The sequence below is a fragment of the Eretmochelys imbricata genome, chromosome 5 (genome assembly GCF_965152235.1).
Source record: "Eretmochelys imbricata isolate rEreImb1 chromosome 5, rEreImb1.hap1, whole genome shotgun sequence".
Classification (NCBI taxonomy): Eukaryota; Metazoa; Chordata; order Testudines; family Cheloniidae; genus Eretmochelys; species Eretmochelys imbricata.
This window is the reverse complement of record NC_135576.1, coordinates 74,072,375-74,099,613: the sequence shown is the minus strand read 5'-3', so window position 1 is coordinate 74,099,613 and position 27,239 is coordinate 74,072,375. Positions and strand designations below refer to the sequence as shown.

Here is a 27,239-nt window from a genome sequence, read left to right as displayed (position 1 = left end):
CCCTGCAGATCAGCACCTCTGTGAAATTTGCCTGGGAATTATGAGCTATTTACTGTATTATGATGTTTTCTTTCACTGTATGCAAAGGCACCTTTTGTTCTTTTTATCTCCAAGATTTGGGGATTTATTTATTTATTTATTTAGCACATGAAATGTTAATGAATGAATACATTGGTGAAACGTGAGGGGGAAAAACCATAATGTTAGACAGTTCTAGTCACCTTTATTTTATTTCAAGTTGGAGTGTTGGTTTTATGGTACTTAAATTTATGGGTATCTATTTTTATGGTAAAGCCCAATGACATGTTCAGTGTGCTCCATCAAACTGTCCATGTTTCTGTGTTGGATTCACAACTCTGCAGGATATGAATCAGTCTTCCAGTATAACCCTTAATCACTTTTTTTTAACTTAAATAATGTAGTATGGTTTTTATTTATGCCCTGTGTCATCATCTAATTCTGTAAACCTACCCAAAGAAACAGCAGATGGAGTATTTCCCTAAAAACTCGTGTCAGCTATCGATTGACTCAGAAGACAAAGTTTCTTTATTGGGTCCAATCAGCTGAGACAGAAAATTCACAAGTAGCTCACAGCATATTTAAATCTGTTCAAAGCCAAATTGAGGCGCAGCTGATACGGGCAAGTGAGGCTTGAGGAATGAAAGAAAAGTGGCCCAGCAGGGCAGGCCCTTTTAAAAATTACACTTATTTGTTACTTTATAGTGAGAATCCCCTTTGTTGTCTGTTGACCATTCAAGCCCTACTTTCTGTGTGCAGTAGTTAAAATAGAATGGACAGGAAGCTCTTATGCCCTTGTTTGTTTTCCACAGGGTGAAGTGAAGAAGTAAAATCTCCCCGCTGAACTACTATGAGGTCAGAAGCCTTGCTGCTATATTTCACACTGCTACACTTTGCTGGGGCTGGTTTCCCAGAAGATTCTGAGCCAATCAGTATTTCGCATGGCAACTGTAAGTATGAAAGGCCTGGTGCTTTTTTTCTCCCCCAAGCTCCAAGAAGGAATGTATTGATCACTGAATGTTTCTTATTTCTTGATAGCTCTTCAGATCAGCCAGATTACATTCCCAGATGATAAAACTAGAGCAGAGCACTTTTGCCCTGATTTGTGTTTTCAGAACTGATGAGCTGCTTGCTCCCCCAAAACCATAACCTAGAATACTCTTCAAACGGGAGTTTCTGCAGTGCAGTCAGTCCAGTTTCCCATCCTACCCAACAACAAATGAAGAAAGCTTGTTTTTCATGAGCAGAGGGTTTCTTACCTTTCTCCCCAGAAGCAAAGTTCTGGAGAACCAACCAAGTCCATATATCAGGTGTAGCTCACTAATGTAGCTGTGTTGAGAACATATCATTGAAATGATTTTCTAGAACTATACAAATAACCAGATTTGTTTGCTCAGCCTTTGATGTATCTTTGTCCCACTTTACCATTTGGCATTTTGGGCAGTAAAACTGTTTGTAAGATTTTGACAAAAAACATTTTGGTGAAAAGCCAACATTTTTGCAATAAATATTCTCCATTTTCTGACCTGCTTTAATGGGGAGTCTATCTGAGACTAGGCTAGCACACGGTGCTGCAAGTCAGGATCAAGATGGACTGGCTGGACTAGGTGGGAAAGCATGCACTGCATTTGATCACCTAGCTCAGCCCCTCAGTATTACTAAGTTCCTCTTTATCACGGTTATCACAGTTCAATCACAATTTTTCCAAAAAGGCCTTCCGAGGACTAAATTCACAAGGGAGACTTAGGCATGTCACAGCCTCTTTAGTAGCCGAAATGCAACAAACAGGTGCCATTGGCATTCACACAATCCCCACTCAGCTGCCTCTTAACTCTGGAGGTACCTAGGCATCAAAGTTTCCACTTGTGAAATGTATGAGGTGCATAAATTTATGCCACGAAATCTTACACTGCCGAGCAGCTTGGCATCCAATTCACACCTGTGCCCCAGTGAGTTTACAAAGTAGGCATCCTCCCCGCCTGTGTGGCCCGATCCATTAGGTATACACATAGCCCCGACAGGGATTTGAACACAGAGCTCCTCCTTGCAAGTGAGTGCTGTAATTTCTGGGCTCTCTCTCCTGTTGGAGCTATTCCACTTTGTATAAATAATTCAATATTCATTAGTGTAGAGACTTGAACTTGAGTCTCCCCCTTCCCAGGTGAGTACTTTCCAGGCTGTGGAGTCATTGCCACTCTGGCCCAGGAGTATTTAATTATTTTATACAAAATGAAACAGCATCAACAGGAGAGACTGTGAGAGACCCACCCCAGAATACTCAGTGGTTAGGGCACTCTCCTGGAAGGTGTGAGACCTGTATTCAAATTCCCCTCTGTCTGATTTGAACAAATGTCTCCCATCTCTAAGGTGAATGCTCTAACCTCTGGACTATTGAATAAAAGGGTGAGATACCATCTGCAACTCAGTTTTTCTTGGGAAAGGGCTGACCTAAGTCATGAGAGGGTTCACAGCCATGAATCCTGAGGGGAGATAGGCATTTCCCTCTGGCCCAGACTTAGGCACCTAACTCCTTTTGAGGGGCAGGGCTTAGGCCTCTTTCCTCAGCATTTCCTATTGGCCAGGGCTGAAAGTAACATTAAGCACTTACCAGTACGGGGGCCTGGCTCCGGGTCCCCAGAAGAGGCGGGGCCTCGGGTGGAAGGGGTGGAGCTGGAGGGGGTCAGCCTTCCCCAGCCAGCCCATCCACACTGCCTGTCACACGCCACCCGGGGCTTCGGCTGTTGCCGCAGTAGCCACAGCGGTGGCCAGGAGCCCCGGGCTCTTTTAAATCTCCAGGCCTGGGGCTGCTGCCCCTTTTGCCCCACTGACCGCCAGGGAGGGAGTAGGGGACAAAAGGGGCAGCGATGTTAAAGCGCTGCCGCGATAGTGCTTTAACATTGGCTGCGTACGGGCTGGAACCGGCAGCCACATCTTACCGGTACACCGTACCGGCCTCCTTTCACCCCTGCTACTGGCTAGCTTAGCTGGCAGCCTGCTTAGCTTGCTGGCTTCTGTGAATCCCATTTTTAGGTGCCTAACTCTCCCCACACATTGTATAGGAAGCCTGGGCGCCTCACTTGGGGTTGTGAATTCTACGAGGTGGCAGGGCACCTCGAAGTTAGACACTGCAACAACTAAATCCCCCTTGTGACTCTAGCCCTGGTGTTCAGCACTTGTCAGGATTGGCACCTGCATTTGTAAAAGTGTGGAAAGGAATGGCAAGTCAGCAATCTTAACCCCTCTGCAGAGGAAAACATGGGAAACTTCTATTTCTATGTTATGAATGTCAAATGGCTGCAAACATACAGGCCCCAATTCACACAAGGGCAATCAGTTACAAAGGAACCAGTGTTGGACAGAGGAAAGCTGGAATGTTAAAAATTAGTACTTCTCAAGTAAATCTTGGTCAGGAAGATTAACCTTCTGAACTTCAATCCTCTGTGAGTTTGGTTAATTTATTTACCCAGTAGTGCTCCGCTCAGATGCAGCATCTGGTTTGCAGGGAAGTTCCTGTTTGTACCCAAGTTTACAGCTGGGCTGACGACGACACAAAGTGATTTGCCCAAGCCTGCACAGTGAGTCAGTAGCTCAACCAAGATTAGCACTGAAGATCCTCCTAGAGAGAGTTCACAGAGAAAATTAAGCAGAATATCTACACTAATAGCCCCCCAAGGTAGCGCTGTTTGTTTGGAGCAAACAGATTTGGGGAGAAAGGGCTTAATGCTTGATTGGATGCCAGTTAACTGCATTATGTGAATGTGCAGGAATTCTCCCTTCTGATGCTGCTCCTACTCATAGTCTCCTTTTCTTTCTGTCTTCTGGGCGTCTTTCTGATTGCCTTCCTGGGAGCTGGCTAGTTGACTGGCTCTTACGTCTAGAGACATGCATTGCAAATGCATCAGACAGACAGAAACTCTGTCAGAAATGTTTTCTGGGTGTCTATTATAGGATCTACATACAGATTGTATGTAGATCCCATCAGTGCATGTTGACTTCCCAGCAACAAGAGCTCTGGAATATAATGAATAAGTGTTCTCACTGACTGTCAGAGTTGGGGAAAAGGCTGAGTGGCTACCAGTACAGACTTCCAATCAGCATTATCATCTGGCTGCCAGGAAAACTGATGTATCAGACAGGTTGCCAAAAATAAATAAATACAACCAAAACCAGTCACGTTAAATAAATAAATGAAGGTCAATTAATGGCTACCCACAGTTTGTACAAAAAATACAGCTGCCCTGCACTGGCAGCCCAATCCTGTAGGAAACCTGTGAAGCTGGCAATTTTGTACCTAGTAGTGCCAAGTCCTTTGCTCTAACCACTAGCCAGCATAGCCATTGCAGTGACAGATGGGTTACTATAAAATAGGGGAATTGACCTTCTTTTATTTGCGGACCCCTAAAAAATTTCAAATGGAGATGCCGCCCCCTTTGGAAATCTTAGACATAGTCTGCGGACCCCCAGGGTCCATGGATCACATGTTGGAAACCACTGTACTATGGTAATGACAACCTTTCACAGACCCCTTAGACATAGTCTGCGGGCCTCCAGATGTCCAGGGACCACAGATTGAAAACAATTGCATACTATACCATAAAATAGCTTTGTCCTGAAAGATAAACTTTGGCAGGCAGCATACAGCATTTAAAACGCTGCAGGGGATGAAAGGAAAACTGTGTGGAAGCGCTAAGTACCTTTATACCAAGAGCTCTCAGAGCAGTTTTATACCAGTTCTGCTCTCAGAAATCACAGTTCTTCATTTCTAAAAACATAATGGCTTTCTCCTTGACAATTGCAAACAAAGATTATAACCATGATGAGCTATGCAATCCACTGTGCTATTACTTCAGTACCCCAGGCTGTGTTGTGGGGAGAGACAGCAAGAGCAGGAACTATAGATACTGGCAGTGGGTTTGGTGATGGGATATTCCATGTTAATATGACTTCATAATGTGAGTGTCTCTCTGTCTTTTTGCTTTCTTTCTCCCAATCCTTTTCCCTTCTCACAGATACAAAACAGTATCCGGTGTTTGTGGGGCACAAGCCAGGACGGAACGCCACACAAAGGCACAGGCTGGACATCCAGCTGATCATGATAATGAACAGAACCCTCTACATTGCTGCTAGGTCTGTAGTGTTTTCCTAATTCCCTTCTTGCTATTCCTAGAAAAAATTGATATTCTGAGTTTATCTCTGCCAGACATTTATTTTAGGATTTTATCACACACATTGGTCTTTATAGTCTGTCTGTGATACATCTTAAAAGCCACATTAGTTTGTCATCTTGGGCTCAATCCGTCAAGGTGCTGAGCAACTTCTGGGGGTGCTGGGCATCTGCAGCCCCCCATTAAAGCCAATGGAAGTTGGAGGATAGAGACAGAATAATAATTTCCTTAAAGGAGTTTGTGATTTTGTTTGCGCACACAATTAATTACGTATTTTGGAGAACAAACACAAATGAGCCACTGGGTGCATAAGTACATATTTGAATAAGAGTAATTAAACTTTAACGTTGCTGTTCTAGGCATATTTTATAGTAAAACAACAACAAAAAGCAGAAGAAATATGTTTACTGCTTTTCTTTTGATGTATTCCATGAGGTTAATTGAATGTCTTTTCTGCATCTTTTTGCAGATATATTTTTATATACACAAACACATGCATTTATATGAGAAGGCTTATAAGGCCAGCTCCTTAGTAGGTGTAAATTGGCATAGCTCTGGCAGTTTCAGTGGAACTACATTGATTTTTAACAGCTGCAGATCTGGTGCATATTATAAGTAAATACTCATTCTCCCATAAGTTTTTGGCTTTCCAATGCTAACAGGAGGTCAAAACTTATTATTATTACATAAGTGTCACAGAATGCTACCTAAATACCATGCTGATTGGCACATCAGAAAGAATATATTCAGGGAGCAGATGGGTTAGAGTTATTGATTGATGGATCGATTGATATGCCAAGGAACAGAATTGTTAAGTAAGGAGGTGCCATTTTACACCATAACTGCACTTTCAAGTCACTTCTCATTATGCCTAGACATTGGAGGAATCTTAAGATTTCATTGCAAAGCTCGGTTTCTGACAAACTCTTCATATATAGGCTTGCATTTCTCACATGTCCTGGAGATTTTGAGTCCCCAATTCTCTGCTGGTTTCCTATGCTCTTTCCTTTCCTTTTCACAGCAAGTACTCTCCAAGGCCAGCTGTCCCTAGAAAAGGATGCACAATCTTAGAGCTGTGACAAAATGGGAAGTAGTGTTTTAAGTTAAGAGCATATATTTTCAAAACAAGACCATTTTGTCTTTTTTCCCCCTTACCCTTTCCTCAGACCCTTCCCATACATCATTGTGCTGTTCCTCGTGCGTGCTCCAGCCTATTATGAAGTATTGCACGCCATGCTTCTGTAACATTCCAAATTCCTGTCCACAAGGCATTAAAAGATTACTAAGTCTCAAACTCAGATATTCTGCATAACAGCCTGTTGCACTCAATAAAGGACTAGATAGCCAGGCCAGCCTTTAATTGTCATTAGAGGACAAATCCGGGGAAAGAGTGCCCAGCCCAAATAAATAGATGGTAGTACAGCCCAGGCAGAGGGCTAGAATCCTCAGCGTCAGCCTCTATAGCATTGCTATAGCACCTCGTACACTGCCCAAACAGGGGACAGTTTCTACTCTATGTTTTGCAGTGGGTGCAATGGATGTGCTTTATGCTGCCTATGTAGTATTTTGGGCAACAGGATCCATGTTATCCATGCACCCACTGGCCATGCCTCCCACCGTACAACTTCACCTTCGATTATTCTTCAGAGAAGTGTGGAACTTGGCTCGATGACACAGAGACTGTGCAGAGTCTCTCAGGGAGAATGCTCCACTCTTCACCTTCCCATGAAAACATAGTACCTGTGTGGTTATGTGCATGTGGGGGAGCCAGAGGGATGGCAGGATTTACTCCTTAATGTAATTTTTCATGGGGGAATTCCCTTATTTTTTTTTCTTTTTGTGTGTGTTTGTTTTCTTTTTTAAATTGGCAGGTTATTTGCAGTGTGACAATTAGAACTGACAAGCACTAAGGCAAATCTGCTTGGTGGATTAAAATATCCAAACATTATTCACAAACTAAAATGTTGATGAAAATATTAACTTGTAATCAGCAAGCTACATGCCTCCGCTGCACTCTGATGCTACAGTTTGAAAAAGAATTTGAACTTTTCATGATGGCAAATTACCATTCACAAATCACAGCTCATTTTAAAAAATGAATTAGCTCCTTAATCTGTGTATGTGTAATATATACCATATTTGTGTTTGAGTGTATGTGAATGTGTATAGATAAAATATTATATTATATTCAAATAGAGAAATGCTTTGACATTATTGGGGACAAATGACCTGCAAAAAGAACAGAAAGATGTAATCCATTTTTACTTACACGAGCACAAAAAATCTTCTTAAACTTTTCTTTGCTCCAGTAACTGAAAAACTGTTACGTAGATTATTTTCCTCCTCAGAATATTACTGGAAAAAAATCCCTGCTAGGTTGAGAAGCCTATGTGATAAAAGTTAAAATTCACAAGGTCATTTTTATCTTCAAGTGAGAAACTTTCAAAAATGAGTAATCTTTCCATAATTAGTGTGAGTGAAAGTTTATATCTGTAACACTAATGGGGGCAATAAACTGAGAGACTGAAGCAAATGTGAACACAGTCAAAAGTGTTTATCAAAGAGCTTCATAACAGGATTAATTGAAACTGTATTTAGCATAAATCCCTTAGTACCATATCAGATGCTTCTTTTAAGTTGTTTTGTAGGTGTCTAAATATAGTGATACTAAGTTTACATTTGTACCCAATTATCTGAAAAGCAATCAAAACACATGATTAAACACTGAGGTTTTTGAGAAAATCCAGTGCTCACTGTTAGTTTTGCAGTTAATTTCCTTGGAAAAAAGGACAAACTGATTTCAGCGACAGCTAACAATTCATTACTGCATGTCTGGCATAGAACAAAATCTGTTTGTCAGTTGCCTATTTTGTCAAATAAGATATGGGGATGTATATAAGAATTTTGTACTAACTATTATTAAACACTTTTTATGGGTTTGGAAAGATTTCAGTGCAAATTATGAGCTGGATATTCAGCTGATGTAAATTAGCATAGCTTCACTGAAGTTAATGAGACTAGAGTAGTACACCAATTTACATCAGCTGAGCATCTGTCCCAGGGGCATCATTTGCTATGGGACAAGCGGGGCAGTTGCCCATCCAGACCTTAGTTTGCTCCCCTCAGACTTTTCCTAGGCCTATATGCTCCAGAATATCTTCCACTTTTTGCCCCTCCCCCAACTTTGCAGAGTACAATACAATCATAAATTATGTTCTATGCTGTCACAACTTTTCCCATCTCTTACCCCCAGCTGAGTTTTTCTGAAATGTTGCCCCTGAGCTGTCCCTCTGGATATGTAACAGAATAGCAGCATTTTCTTCTTTCCTCAGAGGGTACAGGTTTGCACACACCTTTCCTGGAGTTCACTGTGTCATCTCTTCCTGCTGACTTGTTTGGTGGTTGCTTTTGTTCCCATGATCTGTCACCTCCCATATGTATGCACAGAATGGTTCATTGAGCCCCAGCAGTACCAGAGTGCATTTACACATTTCCAGACATTGCACTGACATGGCCAAGGGTCATGCACAGCCAGCAGCATTATTTAAATTCCCTTCCTCCACAAGATTATACCATGGCAACAAAATTCAGTTCTGCTGACTGGAGGTGGGAAAACGGAAGCAGTAGGATTAAGTCAGTTTGTGTTAGAATAATTTAATTAGCAGAGAACTATACACATACCACAGCCAGTAGGCAGTATTGGGGAAGAGAGGGCAAAACAGTCCATTAGTATCTATAGTATCTATAGACAGTTCTTTTAATTTTTGCCAACACTGGGCAACTGTGCATTAGATACAGCATGTGGAAATGGTTTTAGTTATCCTGAAATCAGGTTTCATTGACATAATTCCACAACTTGGTGTCTGAATTCTCCTAGGACACTTTGGCAAGCCAGAAAGTAAGTTGCTTAGTCACTTAAGTCGCTCAGAAGAGCCATGATGTGAGTGATGCTAAGTGACACAAGCCTCTCTCTGAATTTCACCCATTTACTTTTACTGGGTTTTTGTTGTTGCTAGTTTGTCTTTTTAAAAAGAAATCCTCAACACTAAAATGATAATTAATGTAAAGAGCTGTGCCAGAAGGGGGCCAATCAGAACACTTTTTCAGGTGTTGCCAGTGCATAATAATCAGTCAATTTACAATTCAGATTCTTGGTTTTCACCAACTGAAACTTTGAATATGTATATATAAAAAAGGAAGTAACATCACTGTCTATAAAGCTGATATGCTAATATGTAATTTTATTCTGCCACTGACCCTGACCATAGCTCCGCCAGTAAAGACAAGCAAATAATAAGGCATTAAACCCGTCTTGAAAATAAATGACAGTTCTGGTTTGTATTGAAGACTGAGGGAGAAAAAAAACCTCCTCAGTTTGGCATCTTACAAAGCAAACTGCCTCAACTGCAGTGGCAGACAAATTTTTTTTTAAAGCCAGTTTCTATTAACAATGCTGCCCCTTTTCTCCATGTGAGAGAAGTGTTTCTTATTTTATTTTACAGCAAAGACTGTTTTCTGTCTGCTTTAGTTAGAAGCTAATATTGTTTCCCTCAAACTCGATAAAATGGAGCTAGTCTTGACAGCAGAGGCTTCTAAAATGGAAACAGTCTGTATCCTACTTTCAACAGACTCCTATATAGCCCCCTTTTAAAGCTATGAATCGTTTTCTAGCCACAAAACTTCCCACATTTTTGAAAAAGTCATTGTTATTTCAAGGAAAAATGAGATGTTGGGTGTTTTTCACCCCTCCTGCACAATTTGGTGTGGCTCTTTCAGGTGTTTTGTTTTCTTTTTTAATTCTGTGCCCCAGTCAATAATGTCTCTGTGCGTCACTCACACAGAAGGGGACTGCTTAAAAATGTCCCCCCACCTGACTTTCTGAGTCTGTTTCCCCTTGCGCAGGGAAGATTGGTAGCTAATTGTAGAGAAAACCAGGTTCTCAGCAAAATAGGAAGGTGAGCACAGGCGAGATGTAAACTTTTTTTGAGGGTGAATTTTAGAGTTTAATTTGGCCATCAGTGTGTGAAGAGAAGAATAATTTCTGGAAACAATTTTGTTGCTGTCAATTTTTTCCTTTCCAGATTGTCAATCAAATCATTACAGCTGAGGTTGGATGTATAATTTAAAAAAAAAAAAACGCATTAACCTTTTTTTAACCCTGGCTGACTAAGAATGGCATACTGAAAACCATCCCAGGAAGCTGGTAACGGTTGCCTAAATAGGATTGCAGCTGATATAAAGATGCACAAAAACATCTGCCCACCAGCCCCTAGAGGATGTGGAACTAGCCCCCTTTCTTAAATCTCATTCATACAAATAAGCTGTTACTGGAAAGAAACTTGAGTTAGTTTTTAGAATTTCTCTTCTTTCTTATTGAAAAGCAAAGCAGTTTATGTACAGTGGTGCATTCTCAGTAGAAGCAGACCAAGCAATCAGTAGTGTTCTCTTGTATAGTGTCTGTTCTTTTTTTTTTTATTATATAAAATAAACTGACTAGTGCTTTTGACTTTGCATTGATTTACCTTTGTTTACAGGGACCATATTTATACTGTTGATATGGACACATCACATACAGAAGAAATTTATTTTAGCAAAGTAAGTTGCTTTTTATCATCTTGAAACTAAAGAAACTAGGAAGAACAGAGAATAAATAGGAAATGGGCATTGTTTCAAACAGCTTTCCAGCATTGCTGTAAAAATTGTACTAATCAAGTAAGGTGGAATTGCTAGTCATATATAGGGAAAGCTGGAATAGCAGTCATGACCTCTGTGAATTTCTTATGAGCGATTTAGCTAGCTTGATAAGCAGCTAGTACCGAAATATACTGAGCTCCCTGGAATCCATCAAACATCTATTCATTGATATTATGTAGCTTTTTATAATTGCTATACTATACCAATTAAGAATAGTAAAACTCTCATCATAAAAGGAAAAGTCTACTTATATATTTTCATGTACATAATATTTCGTCAGTCAAGCAAGTATGCAGTAAATAAAATCTTATTATAACATCATGCTATAAAGTGTTGTAAGAAAAACCACATTACATTTATGGGAAATTATATCCAAAAAGGAAATAGTTTTTCTTGAATTGCTCTCCTCTGTATTGTGTGAATGTTTCTAGACATGACCTCCCACCAGTTTCGTCATACTGATTGGCACATGGCATACCCTATATGCAATATATAGTATTCATAGTTCACCGGGGTGAATTTCACCCCAGGAAAGGAAAAATGGGCATGTTAAATCCATGAATGATGCCATAGATGAGCTTATGATATGATACTCACACTAAAATGAGGTCACAGAGCAGCAAAGGAAAGAAAAACTAGTGTTACATCCATGGGCAGTAGATGAACCACGGGCTCGGGATGTTAGCCCCTGATCCGGCCCACCCCTTCTGCCTGAGGCCCCACCTCTCCCTCCCTCCTTCCCCTGCTGAAGCCCAGAGCTCCTGCCAGCGGCCACCAGCCTCCCCTACCAAGCCCGAGCCGCCTGAGTGCCTCCAGCCTTGGGCTGGGCTGGGGCCAAGAGGGAAGGGCAAGAAGGAGGGAACCTCAGGGTGGAGCATGGACAAGGCCACGTGGGGCTGTTTCAGGAAGCACAGCCTTCCCCAGCCATTATACCCGCTGCTCATGCTTACATCCATGAAAAATGTTTTAGCGAAGGACTGTTTAATAAATGAGCACTAACTCAATTCATTAAATGGAGTTGTTGGCTTGAAGCCATTATTATTGTTATAAGGGTGTTAGTATTTTAAGCTAGGGACTTTTTAATGACATTTTACTATAATTATTCAAATCTAATACACTCAGTCCAAGGCCTAACTCGGGGCGGGCAAACTTTTTGGCCTGAGGGCCGCATCGGGTTTCTGAAATTGTATGGAGGGCCGGTTAGGGGAGGTTGTGCCTCCCCAAACAGCCAGACGTGACCTGGCCCCCACCCCGTATCCGACTCCCCCCACTGCTTCTTGCCCCCTGACGCCCCTCCCCAGACTTCTGCACCATCCAATGCCCCCTGTTCCCTGGCAGCCCCTTGGGGACCCCTGCCGCCCCATCCAGCCCCCACCTCTCCTTCCTGAATGCCCCCCCCCCCGGGACCCCTGACCCATCCAACCACTTCTTCTCCCTGACTGCCCCTGGACCCTCTGCCCCTAACTGCCCCCCAACCCTAACTTCCCCCCACTGCCCCATGCAACCCCCCTCCTTCCTGACTGCCCCCCTCCCGCGGGACCCCTGCCCCATCCACCCCCCTGGCTCCCTGTCCCCTGACTTCCCCCAGAACCCTCACCCCTGACTGCCCCCCGCCACCCCATCCAACCCGTCCTCTCCTTCCTGACTGCCCCCCTTGAACCTCTGCCCCCATTTAACCCCTTTGTTCCCCACCCTCTGACCACCCTGACCCCTATCCACACCCCCTGCCCCTGACCATCCCCCTCATGAACTCCCCTGCTCCCTACCCCCTTACTGTGCTGCCTGGAGCACCGGTGGCTGGCAGCGCGGCTGCACCAGGACAGGCAGCCACACCGTGCAGCACAGAGCACCGGGTCAGGCTGGGCTCTGCAGCCACGCTGCCCAGAGCATTGCGCTGGCGGCGTGGCAAGGTAAGCCTGCGTGGGAGGGGGAACAGCAGGGGAGGGCCGGGGACTAGCCTCCCTTGCCAGGAGCTCAGGGGCCGGGCAGGACGGTCCCACGGGCTGGATGTGGCCCACGGGCCATAGTTTGCCCACCTCTGGTCTAACTGGTGGCCGTATGTGGGGTCGGGAAGAAATTTTACCCCAGGTCAGCTTGTCCATGATCTTTGGGTTTTTTTGTCTTCCTCTGCAGTGTAAGGTGTGGGTCACCTGCAGAGATCACCCAGGTGTATCACACTTAATTCCCTGCCCTGGCATGGGGCCTAAGGCATTGGTGCACCTCCCATATCCCCCATTCTCTGCCTCTGGCACATAATAGTCTAGTCTCCTGTGGGCTGTAATACTTTGCTTTAATTTCAGTTGTTGGGTTAGTGTGCAGGTGCTGGGTGGTATTGGTGGCCTGTGATATACAGGTAGTCAGATTAAATGATTTGGTGGTCCCTTCTGGCCTTAAACTCTATGACTCTATAACTCAGCTGCTTAGAAAGTTTAACATTTGCTAACTTCGTAACGTGGTGTATCTAGATTCCCATTCATAGAGGAACGAAAATCCAATGTGGGATTTACCTATAACCATTCCAGGGAAACAATGTTAGAAAATAAAACCTTTAGTGCTTTGATAGCTAGAGGATCTCTGAACTTATTAGCTAATATGAAGTAAGAAGAATAACCTGAATTAGATTTCTTTGCTCATCTGAACTGGACTGTGCCAATGCATATTATTTGGCTTGATAACTAATGAGTTTATAGTCCATTTGCAACAATTTGCTTTGCAAAACAACATCAAATTAAAAGAAATAATGAGAAAAGAAAAGTCTTTTCTTAAAGTGCATATATTTTAAAAAGTTGGCAGATTGCTAAATTCACATTTTTGCAGGCTTTAGAAGGTGAGATGGGTTTCTTGTTTAATGAATAGATAGCAACAGAAAATTAAGTGAATGTTCCACATCACTGATCTTTCATTGTTCTGGTGAATTAATCATGGAGAAAGGGTGCCGAAAGTTTTCAATAAATATATGTTCAGCAGGTAGTCTCCCCTAGGGAACTCTTACTTCTGAAATCAAATGCAACAACCTCTGGGCTCTAATTGATTTCTTTCTTGATCCTTGCAGAAACTGACATGGAAATCTAGACAGGCTGATGTAGACACATGCAGAATGAAGGGAAAACATAAGGTAGGCAATTTTCATTTCTCCTGCAGCTGCCACTTTAGTTTAGTTTCTTAACTATTATCTCAGACTGCTCTCTGTGATGTGGAATGGATCATGCCATTCACTTCTTTGCTAGTAATTGCTTTTTCCATCAACTTACTGAAGTCTTTAATTTGCAAAAATAGTTTACTTTTAATGTGATGAAACATTACGACAGCAGCTGCAGTAACATCATGAAATACTTAGAAGCAGTGGGAATTATGGACACAGTGCTAGGTGTACTGACATTGCTTAATGCGGCCTCCTATAGCTAAACGCTGTTGTCCATTCTCCACTGGGAATTTACTGAAGAGCTCATAAAAAGCCATAATACAAAGTGTGTGTTTGTAGATGCAGAAGAACTGATCCTGATCTCACCCCAATTTTACACTAGTGCAAACACTGACTAACATTAGTCAGCTCACAATCAGGCCCAGAGTTTCTGGACCTGATTTCCATCAGTTTTACTTTAGTGCACTGCACTGAATTAATTAATGTTACTGTTGTCTTACAGCAATATATCGGAAAGGTCCTCAGTCTTGATTAAAGCAACAAAATTCAAACAAAATTCATGAACAATAATGAAATCTGAACTGTAATGTAAATAAAATGTCCTCAGTTCCTAGCAACTATGATGAAACAAATAGAATGAAAAGTCATTGTCTTGTTCACTATCAGTCAAAAAATTGTGAAACTAAAGCCCAGAATGTCACAGTGGCTACTAGCCAGCTTCATTTGAGCCCTGACAATGAAAGATCATGGCACAAGAATAAAGCCAAACATTTGTAATATATTGGGTAAAATACTTTTTATTATTTTTCTTCAGGATGAGTGTCATAATTTTATTAAAGTCCTCCTGAAACGAAATGATGATACCTTATTTATCTGTGGAACAAATGCCTTCAACCCTTCTTGCAGGAATTATAAGGTAGGTGTTGTGTTTAGGAGATTGCAGCTGTGCTCTGAGAAATTTAGCAATTTATTTTGACTGTGTAGTTGGCAGCACAAAATGTATCATTCAGCATTACAGAGTTTATCTTCACTTGTTTGACTTCTTCAGCATTTTACATGTGGAATCTTGATTGGGTTTCTGTGATTTGCCTGGATTGACATGGGGCATTTACAAGGTCAAAACATCATATAGAGATTAGGAGCAGGCTGCACTAAATAGCTACCCATCAGCCTGCTAATAAAACACATGTTGGAGCTGAAGATTCCTTCCCTCAGCCCAATTCTGTGCCAGTGTTTCTGCATGCATGCAAAGCCATTTATTCAACCTTTGTCCACTGTCTGAGGAGGTTTTAGGCCCTGATCCAGACCCTACTGAAATCAATAGGAGTTTTTCCAATTTCTTTAATGGGAGTTAGATCAGGGCCTTAGTATTCAGCCTAAGAGCAGTGCACTCTTTTAGAATCTGCCTTTGTCACAAGGTGCATCTCTAACCTTTCTTTGGAGAGGAAGAGGATTCAGTTACTACTGATAAAAAGCCTTGCTCATTTAGTAGTCAATGGCAAACCTCCCATTACTTCAAGGTACAGGATCAGGTCCAGAATTATTGTAAGAAGTGTCCTGAAAACAAACTGAAGATCTCAACTGTCAGGAAAGCAACTACAGCAGTGATACACAATATTACCCTACTTCTCACCATCCTTCCTCTGTCATGCTGGTTTAGCACCTTCAGTGGCTTTAGCCTGGAAGGTACATCAACACATGGTGCAGAGCAACAGCACAGTCTTCTCTATAGCTCTGTGAAAGAAATTTCTCCTTCAGAGACAAGCTCATTTCCAGTTAATTATATAGTGCAGTTACCTGATATAAGGAGTACTGAAATTAGAACAATGGGTCTAGTAAAAAAATAGTTTCTTTTTTTCCCTTCCCTTATCCCTAACCTCCCATCCACATCATATAGCCAGGTTTCCTGTTTCCAGTCCTGAGTTTAGTTTTCTGTTTGTCATTGCTTAGTGCTCAGTACAATTAATGTTGCTAACAAATTCTTAGGAGTCCCTTTGCTGGAAAGCTATATTTTAATACAGATTTTCTTGGCATCCTAATGTGAGGATCCTTTCTGCAGATGTTTCATTCCCCATGATATATGGCCCATGCTGATTCCCTCAGCTGTTGCTATGCTCTGAGAGCCTGCATGGTGATGTCTCTTGGGGCCTACAGAAGGTCACTCTGACACCTGCACTGACTTTCCCTGACTGTATTTCAGGGATTACAGATGGCACCAGGGCACTTGAGACATGCAAAGTGGAAGATAAGGCCATCCCACAGCACTGTAAAGTGAAAATACAGATGACCCTGGAATGTTGTGCTCCTTGCAGAGGGAAGGAGTTCTGGAGCATAGCTCATTTCCTTTCACCATTACTTTAAATGCTTTCCCATCCTAGAGTAAACACAACTGATTCCCTTCAGAAGGTCTTAACAGAAAAGATACATGACAGAAAACAAATGATGACAAATCATCCACTGAATGAGTTAGGTTTCATAACATATGAGCTTAAAGTTGATTGGGGTAGCCTGATGGTGCTAGATGGATTATTTTTCATGGTCTGTGATTCAGAACTCTGCATTTGATTTATACAGTATGTACTGTTGAAGTGATTTAAACATGTTAGAAGGATTTTACCCCTACATACAAGTTATTGATATAACCTGATCCTTTTTAATGGTTAATAATAATTGTATTGATTGCCAATTAATACTAATGAATGCGCTGGCGGGGGGAGGTAATAGTGTTCACGTCCCAGAATCAGGCTCCACAGAATTAAAACTGACAAGTTCAATATCTTGTAGGGAACCTCAGGGTGAATGGCAAAGACACACACTGAGGATAAAGCAAAGCCTTAGCTAGCTTTATTAAAACAATCAGTAAAGACAAAAAAGCTCCAAACCACATAAACAAATAGCTGTAATACAGTATTAGGGATATCTTTGGTGTCATTCCCTGCATATGCTCACATTCTTTACTCAACCCTTCCTTGGGGTTCTGGGGGTGAGAGACAAAGGACTAGCCCTGTCCTTGGCATGCCAATTGAGTCTGATGGTCCAGAACCTCAACACCCAAAGGTCAGTGGTAGATAACAATGAAGAGCTAAAGGATGGAAATCTAGTCCCCACTACATGGTGGCTTAGCCTGTTATAGGACCTGGGTACGACACAGGTATTTACTCTGATGCTCAGCCTTCCATGTCCAAATCTAACTTCCTCATCCTCATAATACTGGGGTGCATTTATCCTATAGGTTAACGTATTAATGCCATTTACCTCTTTATCATATACATCACCTATTGCTCAAGCAAGTTGTTGGTTAGACATCTGCCAACAATTGTATCCTAAAATATCCAGGTCCAGTATCAGTTCAGTGTTCCTGCAGTTGCCTGGTATTATGTACCAACTCCCTCTCTTGAGCAAGCTATTCCCCAGAATCTAGGGTAACTATCAGGCCATTTTATGTATGCTAAGGGTCATAGGCCTATTTTACTTATTCTAACTTACTTATGCCAATGTCTTACAGAATACAGGCCTGTAGGTTCCTTGCATTACTGAAAAGTAGAATAAAAGGCTAAGCTAGCTCTGTGGGCTACACTGCTGAGTAATCTTATCAGCTGTAATATATGAGTCTTAAACATGTGGGATCTGCACCTTTTCCTGTAGTTTACTAAAACCCCTTGAACTTCTGCATAAGGTTGAACTGGTTATTTGTATAATTACCTGTACCTGGTGGTGAATTAATTTCCCAGGCGTTACACTTAAGCCTAAGATTTTAGAACTACCACACAGATTAATTCTTGCTTGATGGTAAGAGGGTTGCTATATGACACAGGCTCAATGTATGCAGGAACACCTGGAGAGTGGTCCTTCCAACATGCAAATCAGAAAAGAGAATAGCACAGTTTTGACTACCCCAGATTGTGCACCAGTTTAAGAAGGGGAAAAATGCACACATATAAAATTACCTTCTGCTTTTCTTCTCACTTGTATGGGTTGCAGCCTATTGCTCTGGATAATAGCACTTCTGTTGCATCATTTTGAGGATAACATTTGAATATTTTCCAGAACCACAGACCACATAGCCCATTACAGTTCAACAGGAAACACATGTACAGAGAAATTATCAGCTGAAGACTTTTGTAAAATGTAGTGGGGATAAGAACGAGAAGCTTTAAAGGATGTCTGACTTACTGGATACTCTTTCATAGATTGATTTTATGTAATGCTATAATGTTGCACTGTTCTTAACTCACAGCCCGAACCACTGCTATAAAAAGGAATTTCTTCCCTGCCCTGAAATGAATAGTGTCATAGGTTTTGTCCTGGGTAATAAGTTTCATTTTTTATTGTGAAGAGATTCCATTGTTTTTTTTTTCAGATGGAGACGCTGGAGTTCCTAGGAGATGAGTTCAGTGGCATGGCCAGGTGCCCTTATGATGCAAAACATGCCAATGTTGCACTGTTCGCAGGTAAATAAGGAAAAGTGAAGTAACGCATTCCTTCCCTTTTTCCAGGTCCTGCTTGCCTCCCACACAAAATGACACTTTTAGAATGTGAGAGACAAGATGGGTGAGGTAATATCTTTTATTGGACAAACCTCTATTAGTGAGAGAGAATCTTTCGAGCTTACACAGAGCTCTTCTTCAGGTCTCATTTAAAATGTGGCACAGTAAGTGAATAATGACTTCAAATAGGGGCCACACGGAATCATTAGTGCAGGAAACTTCACAAGCTGCTATATTAACGTCGGTACCGTAATCAACATTGTCTAAAGCCTCAGTTTCCTGATTCATGTTTACTGGGTTCATGGTAAAAGAAGGGAGATAATATAATGCCAAATCAGTGTGAGACAGAAATACTGACCCTATTCTGCTTCTGTGAAAGCCAAGGACAAAACTCATGACTTTAGCGGGAGCAGGCTATGGTCCTATATTTGGTTAAAACTAAGGTACCCTTCATAATGAAGGTCAGTTCAGAGATGTTTAAAAATATCTGTGAGTGCACTCCTCTCTGCATCAACAAGAAAAGCAGAAGTGCTGGGTTTTTGTTTTTTTTAACTAGAAACATCTTGACAGATCATTCCCAGCTGTGGCAGAGGAAGGAGAGAAATCTCGTTTTAATGATGATTTATGCTGCATGTAACAGAATACAGTTAACTATTGTTTGTCACAGTAATTTAAAAAGTGAGTGCATATTAATGGTTTTAATTTGGGCCATTCGTTATAAAATGATATTTTGGTACCTTTTATAGATTTCTAATTATATTGTTTCATTTTTGCACTTCTGTTACTTTGAATTCTGGTGACCACATCTCAGGTTTGGCTGTAACGTAGATGGTAAAGTGTGTTGGCAATCTAGGATAACATTACTGCTGTTTTTTGAGCAGGTATCTTGCTATTACATAGAAAATAATGACTAGCTATTTCTTAGAAAACATGTTAGAAATTCACTTGAGAATGTAGAGGTTCATAAACAGATCAGCGCTATTAAGTGGAGATCATTGCTGTAACCAAAAAGACATAGTACCACCTACAGTGTCTGAACAGACATGCTGTCTTTTACAAAGGAGAGATTCTCTAGCAGGATGCAGCGTGCCCTCACTCAGCATAGTATAAATTAATGGTGCCATCTAATTTAAAAATACCAATGAATTGTTCATTACTTATAGTAAGGACAAATCTAGAGAGATTTTTCTGGATGTTGGGGAGTGACCTTCTTTTTACTGACTTCTCTTTTTTAATCCAAAATAAGTTAAATGCTTCCAGAGGAAGAGGGTTTCAAAGAAACAGCCTCCACTAATATAAGTGTATTATATAAGCAGCTGCTGTATATTAGGCACCATTCCCATGCCATAGGCACATATCACACATTCTTACAGTACACTCATTTTAGATATGTTCCTAGGAGCAAGATACAGTGCAAGTTATCACAAATTAGTCAGTTGAATAATGAGGTTCTGTGTATCAGGACTATTACCTTTCAGTATAAGAGGTAGAGTTTGTCAAATAAATTGTTACAGAATGGATCAAGTAAATTCGCCCAGCTTTAGTAAAAGCATTCTGTGTTTGATAGGTTATAAAGTCTGATCCCCTGGGAAAAGCTTTTGTAGTAGCCAGCAGTTTAGGGAGCTAGCCCAGCTGACTTTGATCTGTAGGATGCTCTTATGTGTATATGACCCTTCTTGCAGCTATTGTAGTTAGTGTGTGTGAAGTGTGATTGGTCACAAGACCTACTGGGATGTGGCAGGAAGGAGAGTGATTATATTAATGTTGAGCTCTGACACCCACAGATGAAAAGTTCAACCTTTTTATTGGTTTTACTGTCTTCTTTTAAAACACTTACTTATTTTCGCCTAAGAAGGTAGACCTATTTTTAAACAGCCAAAATCTGATAGGGGTTGCGTGGTGCAGAAGTAAGATTACTGCCCTGGTAATGAAAAGATTTGATCTGGTTTTTAAACCTTGAAGGGAAATGAAATGCTGTCTGCTGTTAGCTAAAAATAAGCAAAGGTGTAGGCCAAAAGGGTTCAGAAACCTCTGAACAAGGGGGCACCCACTTTATCATATATCCAGCGTTGATAAGTTCCAAGCTAATACCCATTATAGCTCCCAGTGAGGTGGGGTTGCAGCCCATACCCACTTCATTTAGACACAACTGAGATTTGAGTTACTGGATCTGCATAATGTTCTATTGTTTGTGTTACTGTGAATTATCATGGGTGAAAGACATTTCTTATAACATAAAATAGCCCTATGGTACAATGACCAGATTTTGCAATTGCTATCAAATTAAACTTTGTCAGTGCTTTCCTTTAACTTGTGATGTTTTGCCTCACTCTCTTGTCCTTGCTGTGCCTTGTTTACAGCACATTCTTAACTTTCCTCCTCTAATGCTCTTTAAGAGGTAAAGGTGCCTAAGCATAGATCAGATATCCAAAAGGATAGGGAACCTTCATCAGTCTCTTCACAGTTATATATTTGCTTTGCCATCCCATATGCTGATGATTTTTGTACTAGAGCTCTTAAAGGAGGGGAGCTTTTTGCACATTAAAGACCAAAAAGGAAGAAATACTAAGTGTCAATTAGCTAACACAACAAAATCAAGGAACAATGCTCTCCAGAAGTACATAGTTTGACAAACTTGTTTAAAAACCAGCAGTTCTATTGGTCTCCCTCATATCCATTTATTTTGCTGGGTTCTGTGGATAAAAACCCCATCTTTTCCAGCCATTGTTCCAGTCACATTAGATTACCTGTGGTGTTGTGGTAGTGGTGTCCACAATGAAGCCGGGCATTCTAGTCCCAATTTATCTAATATAGTAAAACAGAGGACATTTTCTAGGAATGCCCTTTTTCCAGTGCATCTGTCTGAAATTGCCATTTCATTTTTAAAATGAGGAACATTTCAGTTTGCCTGTGACTCCAGTTACTCAGAATTTTCATTCCAAAGAGATTGAGATGATTTCATTTGTCCCATCTCATTTGATTGATAAAGGAAAATAATTACATTATTTCTCCTCCCTCCCATTTTTTTCTTTCCCACTCCCCAAGAGGGAAAGCTGTATTCTGCCACAGTGACTGACTTCCTTGCAATTGACGCAGTCATTTACCGGAGCCTTGGAGACAGCCCAACCCTGCGGACAGTCAAACATGACTCAAAATGGTTAAAAGGTGAGTACACAAACGAAAAAAAAGGGAGCTGCATCTCTGATGAGAGTCTTGGATTGCTGACAGACCTCGCTGCAGTTTCATTTCAGCAATGCTTTCTGTCAGAGAGAAGAAACTAAATTACATCTTTTACCTACACTAATTTACTTACCTTCCTTCCCCTTCTTCCCTCCCCTCCTCCTTCCCACTCCCCGTTACTGGATGCTGAAAGAAACTTCAAGTACCACCACAGTCAAATACATTACATCCAACTTTCCAAGCCTGAATCTTTCTATTGTGTAAAAAAGATGTAATTTTCAGGATTGGGATAGGAGACAAATGTTCTTGGGCTGTGCCTGAAACAACTCCTTTCCTAGGAGTGTGGTAGGTAACAATCAGGGTTTTATGAGATACAGAGAATTTGTTCTGCAACATTATGATTCATCAATATAAATAAAATTCTGGGGATATTACACAAAGCCTTCAATTTGTAGTTTGTAGGTGCTGTATTGCTTTGCTGCTGAATTAGGCAATTTCTAAATACCTGCGTTGTTAAGAAAGTTACTGCTTACCCTCACAAATGCATCATGAATGGCAGTGAGACAGTGAGCCAAGCTCAGGTATAAGGGCTTGGCTTGTATGCAAAAATGCTGAAACATAATGGGGTTGAGGGAAGAAACCATTAGCCCAGTGTGTGTGTGTGTGTTAATACCAGGTACCCATGGAGCTAGTCTATATATGCTACTGTCACCACTAAGTCTAGGGAACAGCAAATTGCATGGTTTGCTATTCTCTCCATGCGTGAGGTTTTGGCCATAAGGATCTACCCTTGTACCAGCTACCAATGCCCATATTTGAAAGTGTCGCTATCTTCACCTTTCCTAATTCTCCTGCAGAAATCCACAGTGGGGATCATTTCAGTGGCATGCATGCAAGTGTGTAATTTCCTTGCATTGGTTCTCCACAGCGTTGCCTTCAGCCACTGCAGCCATCCAACATGCATTGTTTCCCATCTGATAAGCCATGGTCTGGGTGAAAGGGCTGAAAATTAAGCTCCGCCCTCCCCTCCAAAAAAATTTGTCTCTTTGGGTATGCAATGATATGTTTTGCTCTTATCTGGGCCTTTGATTAATTTTTATTTTATATATGGTGTACACATAGACAGAATGTGTTGTCTGTTTACAGAGCCATACTTTGTCCAGGCAGTAGATTATGGTGACTACATCTACTTCTTCTTTCGGGAAATAGCAGTGGAGTACAACAGTATGGGAAAGGTAAGAGAATTGCCTTGGATTCTTTTGTAATATTCAGAAAAAACTGCTCTCGGACCAGTGCTGTTAGGAATGACCTTGAAATGAGAACCATAAATCACAATGACAAGGTCATTGTTTTGAGAGGATCCTGCTGCTCGAGCCAAAAGGTTGGTTGCAGTGAAACATTGCACTGTCTGGATAGACAACGTGATGGTGGCAATATATACTGGAAGCTCTTTTATTTTCCTAACTCTGCAAAGTAAATGACAAATTCATTTAATTCATTGTATCAGGTAATAGTTAAAATTTTTACTTGAAAGAGGCAGCTGTACTTAGGAGATGAGAGTCAGGAGCACTAAGTAAACAAGGCAGAAATTTTGTTCTTTGCCTTATTGTAAAGAACAATTGAACACTTTCTGATTAACATTTTTTGATATTTCCACAATAGACTTCCTACTAAGCAGATAGAAAAGCTGACCAGGGTCACAAAGGTGCGGGGTATGAATACAAGCCCAGCGAGGTTTGCATAGTTTTGAATACTGAAGATACAAAACCCAGAGGCTGGCAGCGTGGGTTGCAGGGATTGTGCATATAAAGTGCTTTTGTTTGGGGAAATAGAAAGCTAAGCAGTCTGTATGGAAATGAGGTTATATGGGCTGAGAACTGATCTCCTGGAGGATTTATGGCTGGGTATTAAATGCCACAGCCTTATCTTTTATAGCACACTCTTCCAAAGCTGAATTTTCCTCTGTTTGTTATTTATCACAGATTATGGAAACATGGGATTAAATTAAGCACCTCGCTGTGTCATTTTTTTTTTTTTAAGGCAGACTTCCAATAAAATTTCTCTGATCAAAGAAATATTTCATTTTCTCTATTTTCTTTCCTTTGCTGCAGGTAGTTTTCCCAAGAGTGGCTCAGGTTTGCAAGAATGACATGGGAGGATCTCAGAGAGTTCTGGAAAAACAGTGGACTTCCTTTCTCAAGGCTCGCCTGAACTGCTCAGTTCCTGGCGATTCACACTTCTACTTTAACATACTGCAGGCAGTTACGGATGTTATCCATATCAATGGCCATAATATTGTCTTGGCAACCTTCTCCACCCCTTATAACAGGTAACCCCAATGCAGCAGTCTTTTGGCTTGTGCTTAATATGTACCATGTGTTTTGCCTTTTCATTGCAGTTTCTACTTACACTTTAAAACTACAAGAAGCAGTAGCTATTAAAATATAATTTTTATTTAGCATGCACATATGGGCACTCATTTTTCCAATTTTAAATACATTAGTACTGTTTATTACATTATATGATGCTTGAGATAAGTTTTAAATCATGTGCTACATGGGCACATACATTAAGCTCATTGTCCTTTATGCTGGAATAATTTTACATAGGGGACAGGAAACTCTGCAATGTCCAACTAGCAGAGTTTCCTACTCGTTCTTCTATTGGCAGAGTATGGTTTGCCCCTCCCAGATCCCTAGAAGAAGCCCTGGGTTCTTCAAGATCCATATAGATGTCCCTTGCCTCCACCCTGCCACCATACCCCACCAACTCCTGCTAGCCCCTGGCAGTCTGTCTTCTGGAACAGCTGTTCTCTTAAGGTCTCCACCTGGCTGTCCATACACTCACAGAAAAGGGCTCCAAAGTGTGGACAGGATAGTAGTGGAAGTTAACAGAGCCTCATCTTGTGTTAATTGCTGTAGCTCTCACCATGAGTTTGTAGGGGAGAAACTGGAAAACTCCAGATCCAGCTTGCCACCTTCCTGTCCCTTCTAAGCCAATGGAGCTGTAACCACATGATGCTCCATTAAAGGGGATTCTGAGAGGAAAGCACCGGGTATGCCAAGTGAGAGGAACTCTCCCATTTCATGGGTGCAGGATCGCCTCTGTGCATAGACATGTCTTCCTGTGTGTTTGTACAGAACCTAGCACAATAGAGGCCTGTTCTTGGTAATGGCACTGTCACAACACAAACAATAAATAATAACGGGACCGTTGTTCTAACACCTGCATTTTATAGTTCAGCATATAAAGGCTTTCCATGGCATCTGTTTAGAATTTGCTACCAGCGTATATTATAACATGCTGCTCGGTGAGTTATTAAAACATGTAACTGCATCTAATTACTGAGGTCTCAGGAAAAGTTAAAAAATGTTCTAATTAAAGAAAAATTCCTGCAGGGCCCCAGAGGATCTGTTTCTTTTTCCCTGTTCTATATGACAAGAGACACTGGGGCTGCAACATTAACTTTATTGCTGGAGTTTATCTGCTCTTGCCGTACATTTCCCACCTAGAGTAAAAGGGTGACCCCTCTTAGGTCAATGACAAAACTCCCACTGATTTCAAATGGGAGCAAGATCAGGCCTCCAGTGTATAATTACTACTTCTGACAACAAAATTAGAGTAGCTGCTGTGGAATGACATGACTTCAAATAAAAACTAAGCAACAGAAGCAGGTGATTTTGTTTCCATGCCAATCACCTAAATAAAATAATAATAAAAAATCAAAAGCGTGCACCAGTAAGTGGGCTGTATCATCAGAATTGTCTCTAAACTGAAAGTTTTCCAGTGTTTTCCATGTTGTGCTGTTAGTAATCATTAAGGTATCTACTACTGCAACCGTCAGCCCTGAAACTCACTTCCTCGCAGCTGAAGAACAGAGCCCTGCCACCCTGCAGAGCAGACGCCCCTCGCCCAGTAGGCAAACTTTTTGGCCCGAGGGCCACATCGGGGTTGTGAAACTGTATGGAAGGTCAGGTTGTGCCTCCCCAAACACCCTGGCCCCCACCCCCTTTCTACCCCCTTGCACTTCCCGACCCCGACTGCCGCCCTCAGAACCTCAGAACCATCCAACCCCCGCTCCTCCTTGTCCCCTGACTGCCCCCTCCCGAGACCCCCACCAACTGCCCCCCAGGACCCCACCCCCATCCAACCTCCGCCTGCTCCCTGCCTCCTGACTGCCCCAACCCTATCAACCCCCTAACAGGCCCCTGGGACTCCCACGCCTCTCCAACCCCCCCACCCATTCCCTGTCCCATGACCGCCCTGCCCCATCCCCTGACCCATCCAACCCCTCCTGCTCCTTGTTCCCTGACTGCCCCCTCCCAGGACCCCCCACCCCTAATCAACCCCCCCTGCTCCCTGTCCCCTGACTGCCCCCCGGGACCTCCTGCCCCTTATCCAACCCTCCCCGCCCCCTTACCATGTCGCTCAGAGCAGCAGGAGCTCACAACCCCACCTCCTGGCCGGAGCCAGCCACACCGCTGCACAGAAGCTGTTGGGGAGGGGCCGGGGGGCTAGCCTCCCCAGCCAGGAGCTCCAGGGCCAGGCAGGACGGTCCCTACGGCCTGTGGGCCGTAGTTTGTCCACCTCTGCCCTAGCCCCACTACCCTGCTGCAGGGCAAAAGCCCTGAAACGCCCCTTCCCCACCAGCCCCGCAGCTGAAGGCCAGAGTCCAAAGCCCCTCCCCTCCACTGGGCCCTGGAGATTTTATAGCATGTTGGGGAGGTTTGGTGGGTTCTGGAAAATAATCTATGAGAGTATAATACTTGGAAACCATCATATAATATGTGAAGTATTATTCCTGTGGGCAAAGTCTTTTTTGCAGGGGATGGGAGGATGTACATTGCAGCTGGAGACACTGCAACATCAGGTCGATGCATGGAGTGGCTAAAGCTAATTTCTTATCCAGTGAGCAGGGCCTTGTAAATATCTTTGTTCACAGGAACTAGAAGGGGCTAGTAGGAAGGGAGTCCTCACTCCCTGCGAGAAGTAGGGAATGGGTCTGGGTCCAGCTGTTACTGGGTTATGGGGAATATTGGATATGGCTTGCTATTCCCCCACTGTGCTAGTAGGTGGCTAAGTGGATGCACCTGCTGCGATCCTCAATAGCCAGACCTTTGGCCTGCCCATATCTGCCTCCACAGGGATCTCTTCAGTATGCCGGGAGTGTGGAGTTGAACTCTGCCCGTGCTTTTGTTCTCCATACCAAACCTCCCACTGTTAAATTGCTTTTGGCCCTTCATTAGGGGCTTAATCCTTTAAAGTGCTGAATTCCTCCATCTCCAATGGGACTTCACTGGGACTTGAAGATGCTCAGCACATGCAGGAATTGCTCTTCATCTTTCAGGATTGAGCCCTAGATACTCAGGACACCCTCAGTTAGACTCTCAGGACCAGATTCACCCTGGTGTAGCTACATCAAAGCTACAACAAGATGAACTTGGCTCTCTCTCTCTCTTTAAAACATTTCAGACCGTAGACTCACATTAGCAACCTTTCACTAGATCTCCTTCCAGGAGACAGCCCACCCTTTGGAGAGCTAACCACCTACCT

At 42.2% G+C, this 27,239-nt stretch overlaps 1 protein-coding gene across 4 annotated transcripts in view; it reads left to right on the top strand.

The window, feature by feature from the left end:
• Positions 1–868: 868 nt before the first annotated feature.
• The window catches only part of SEMA6A (semaphorin 6A), a 70,463-nt gene continuing 44,092 nt past the window's right edge, over positions 869–27,239 (top strand). For all 4 annotated transcript variants that reach the window (XM_077816353.1, XM_077816351.1, XM_077816352.1 and 1 more), the window contains exons 1-9: positions 869–968; positions 5,028–5,145; positions 10,718–10,778; positions 13,930–13,992; positions 14,834–14,935; positions 18,380–18,470; positions 21,552–21,671; positions 22,833–22,921; positions 23,798–24,015. In XM_077816353.1, the coding sequence (XP_077672479.1) occupies positions 869–968; positions 5,028–5,145; positions 10,718–10,778; positions 13,930–13,992; positions 14,834–14,935; positions 18,380–18,470; positions 21,552–21,671; positions 22,833–22,921; positions 23,798–24,015 (962 nt within the window). The remainder of the gene's footprint in view (positions 969–5,027; positions 5,146–10,717; positions 10,779–13,929; positions 13,993–14,833; positions 14,936–18,379; positions 18,471–21,551; positions 21,672–22,832; positions 22,922–23,797; positions 24,016–27,239) is intronic.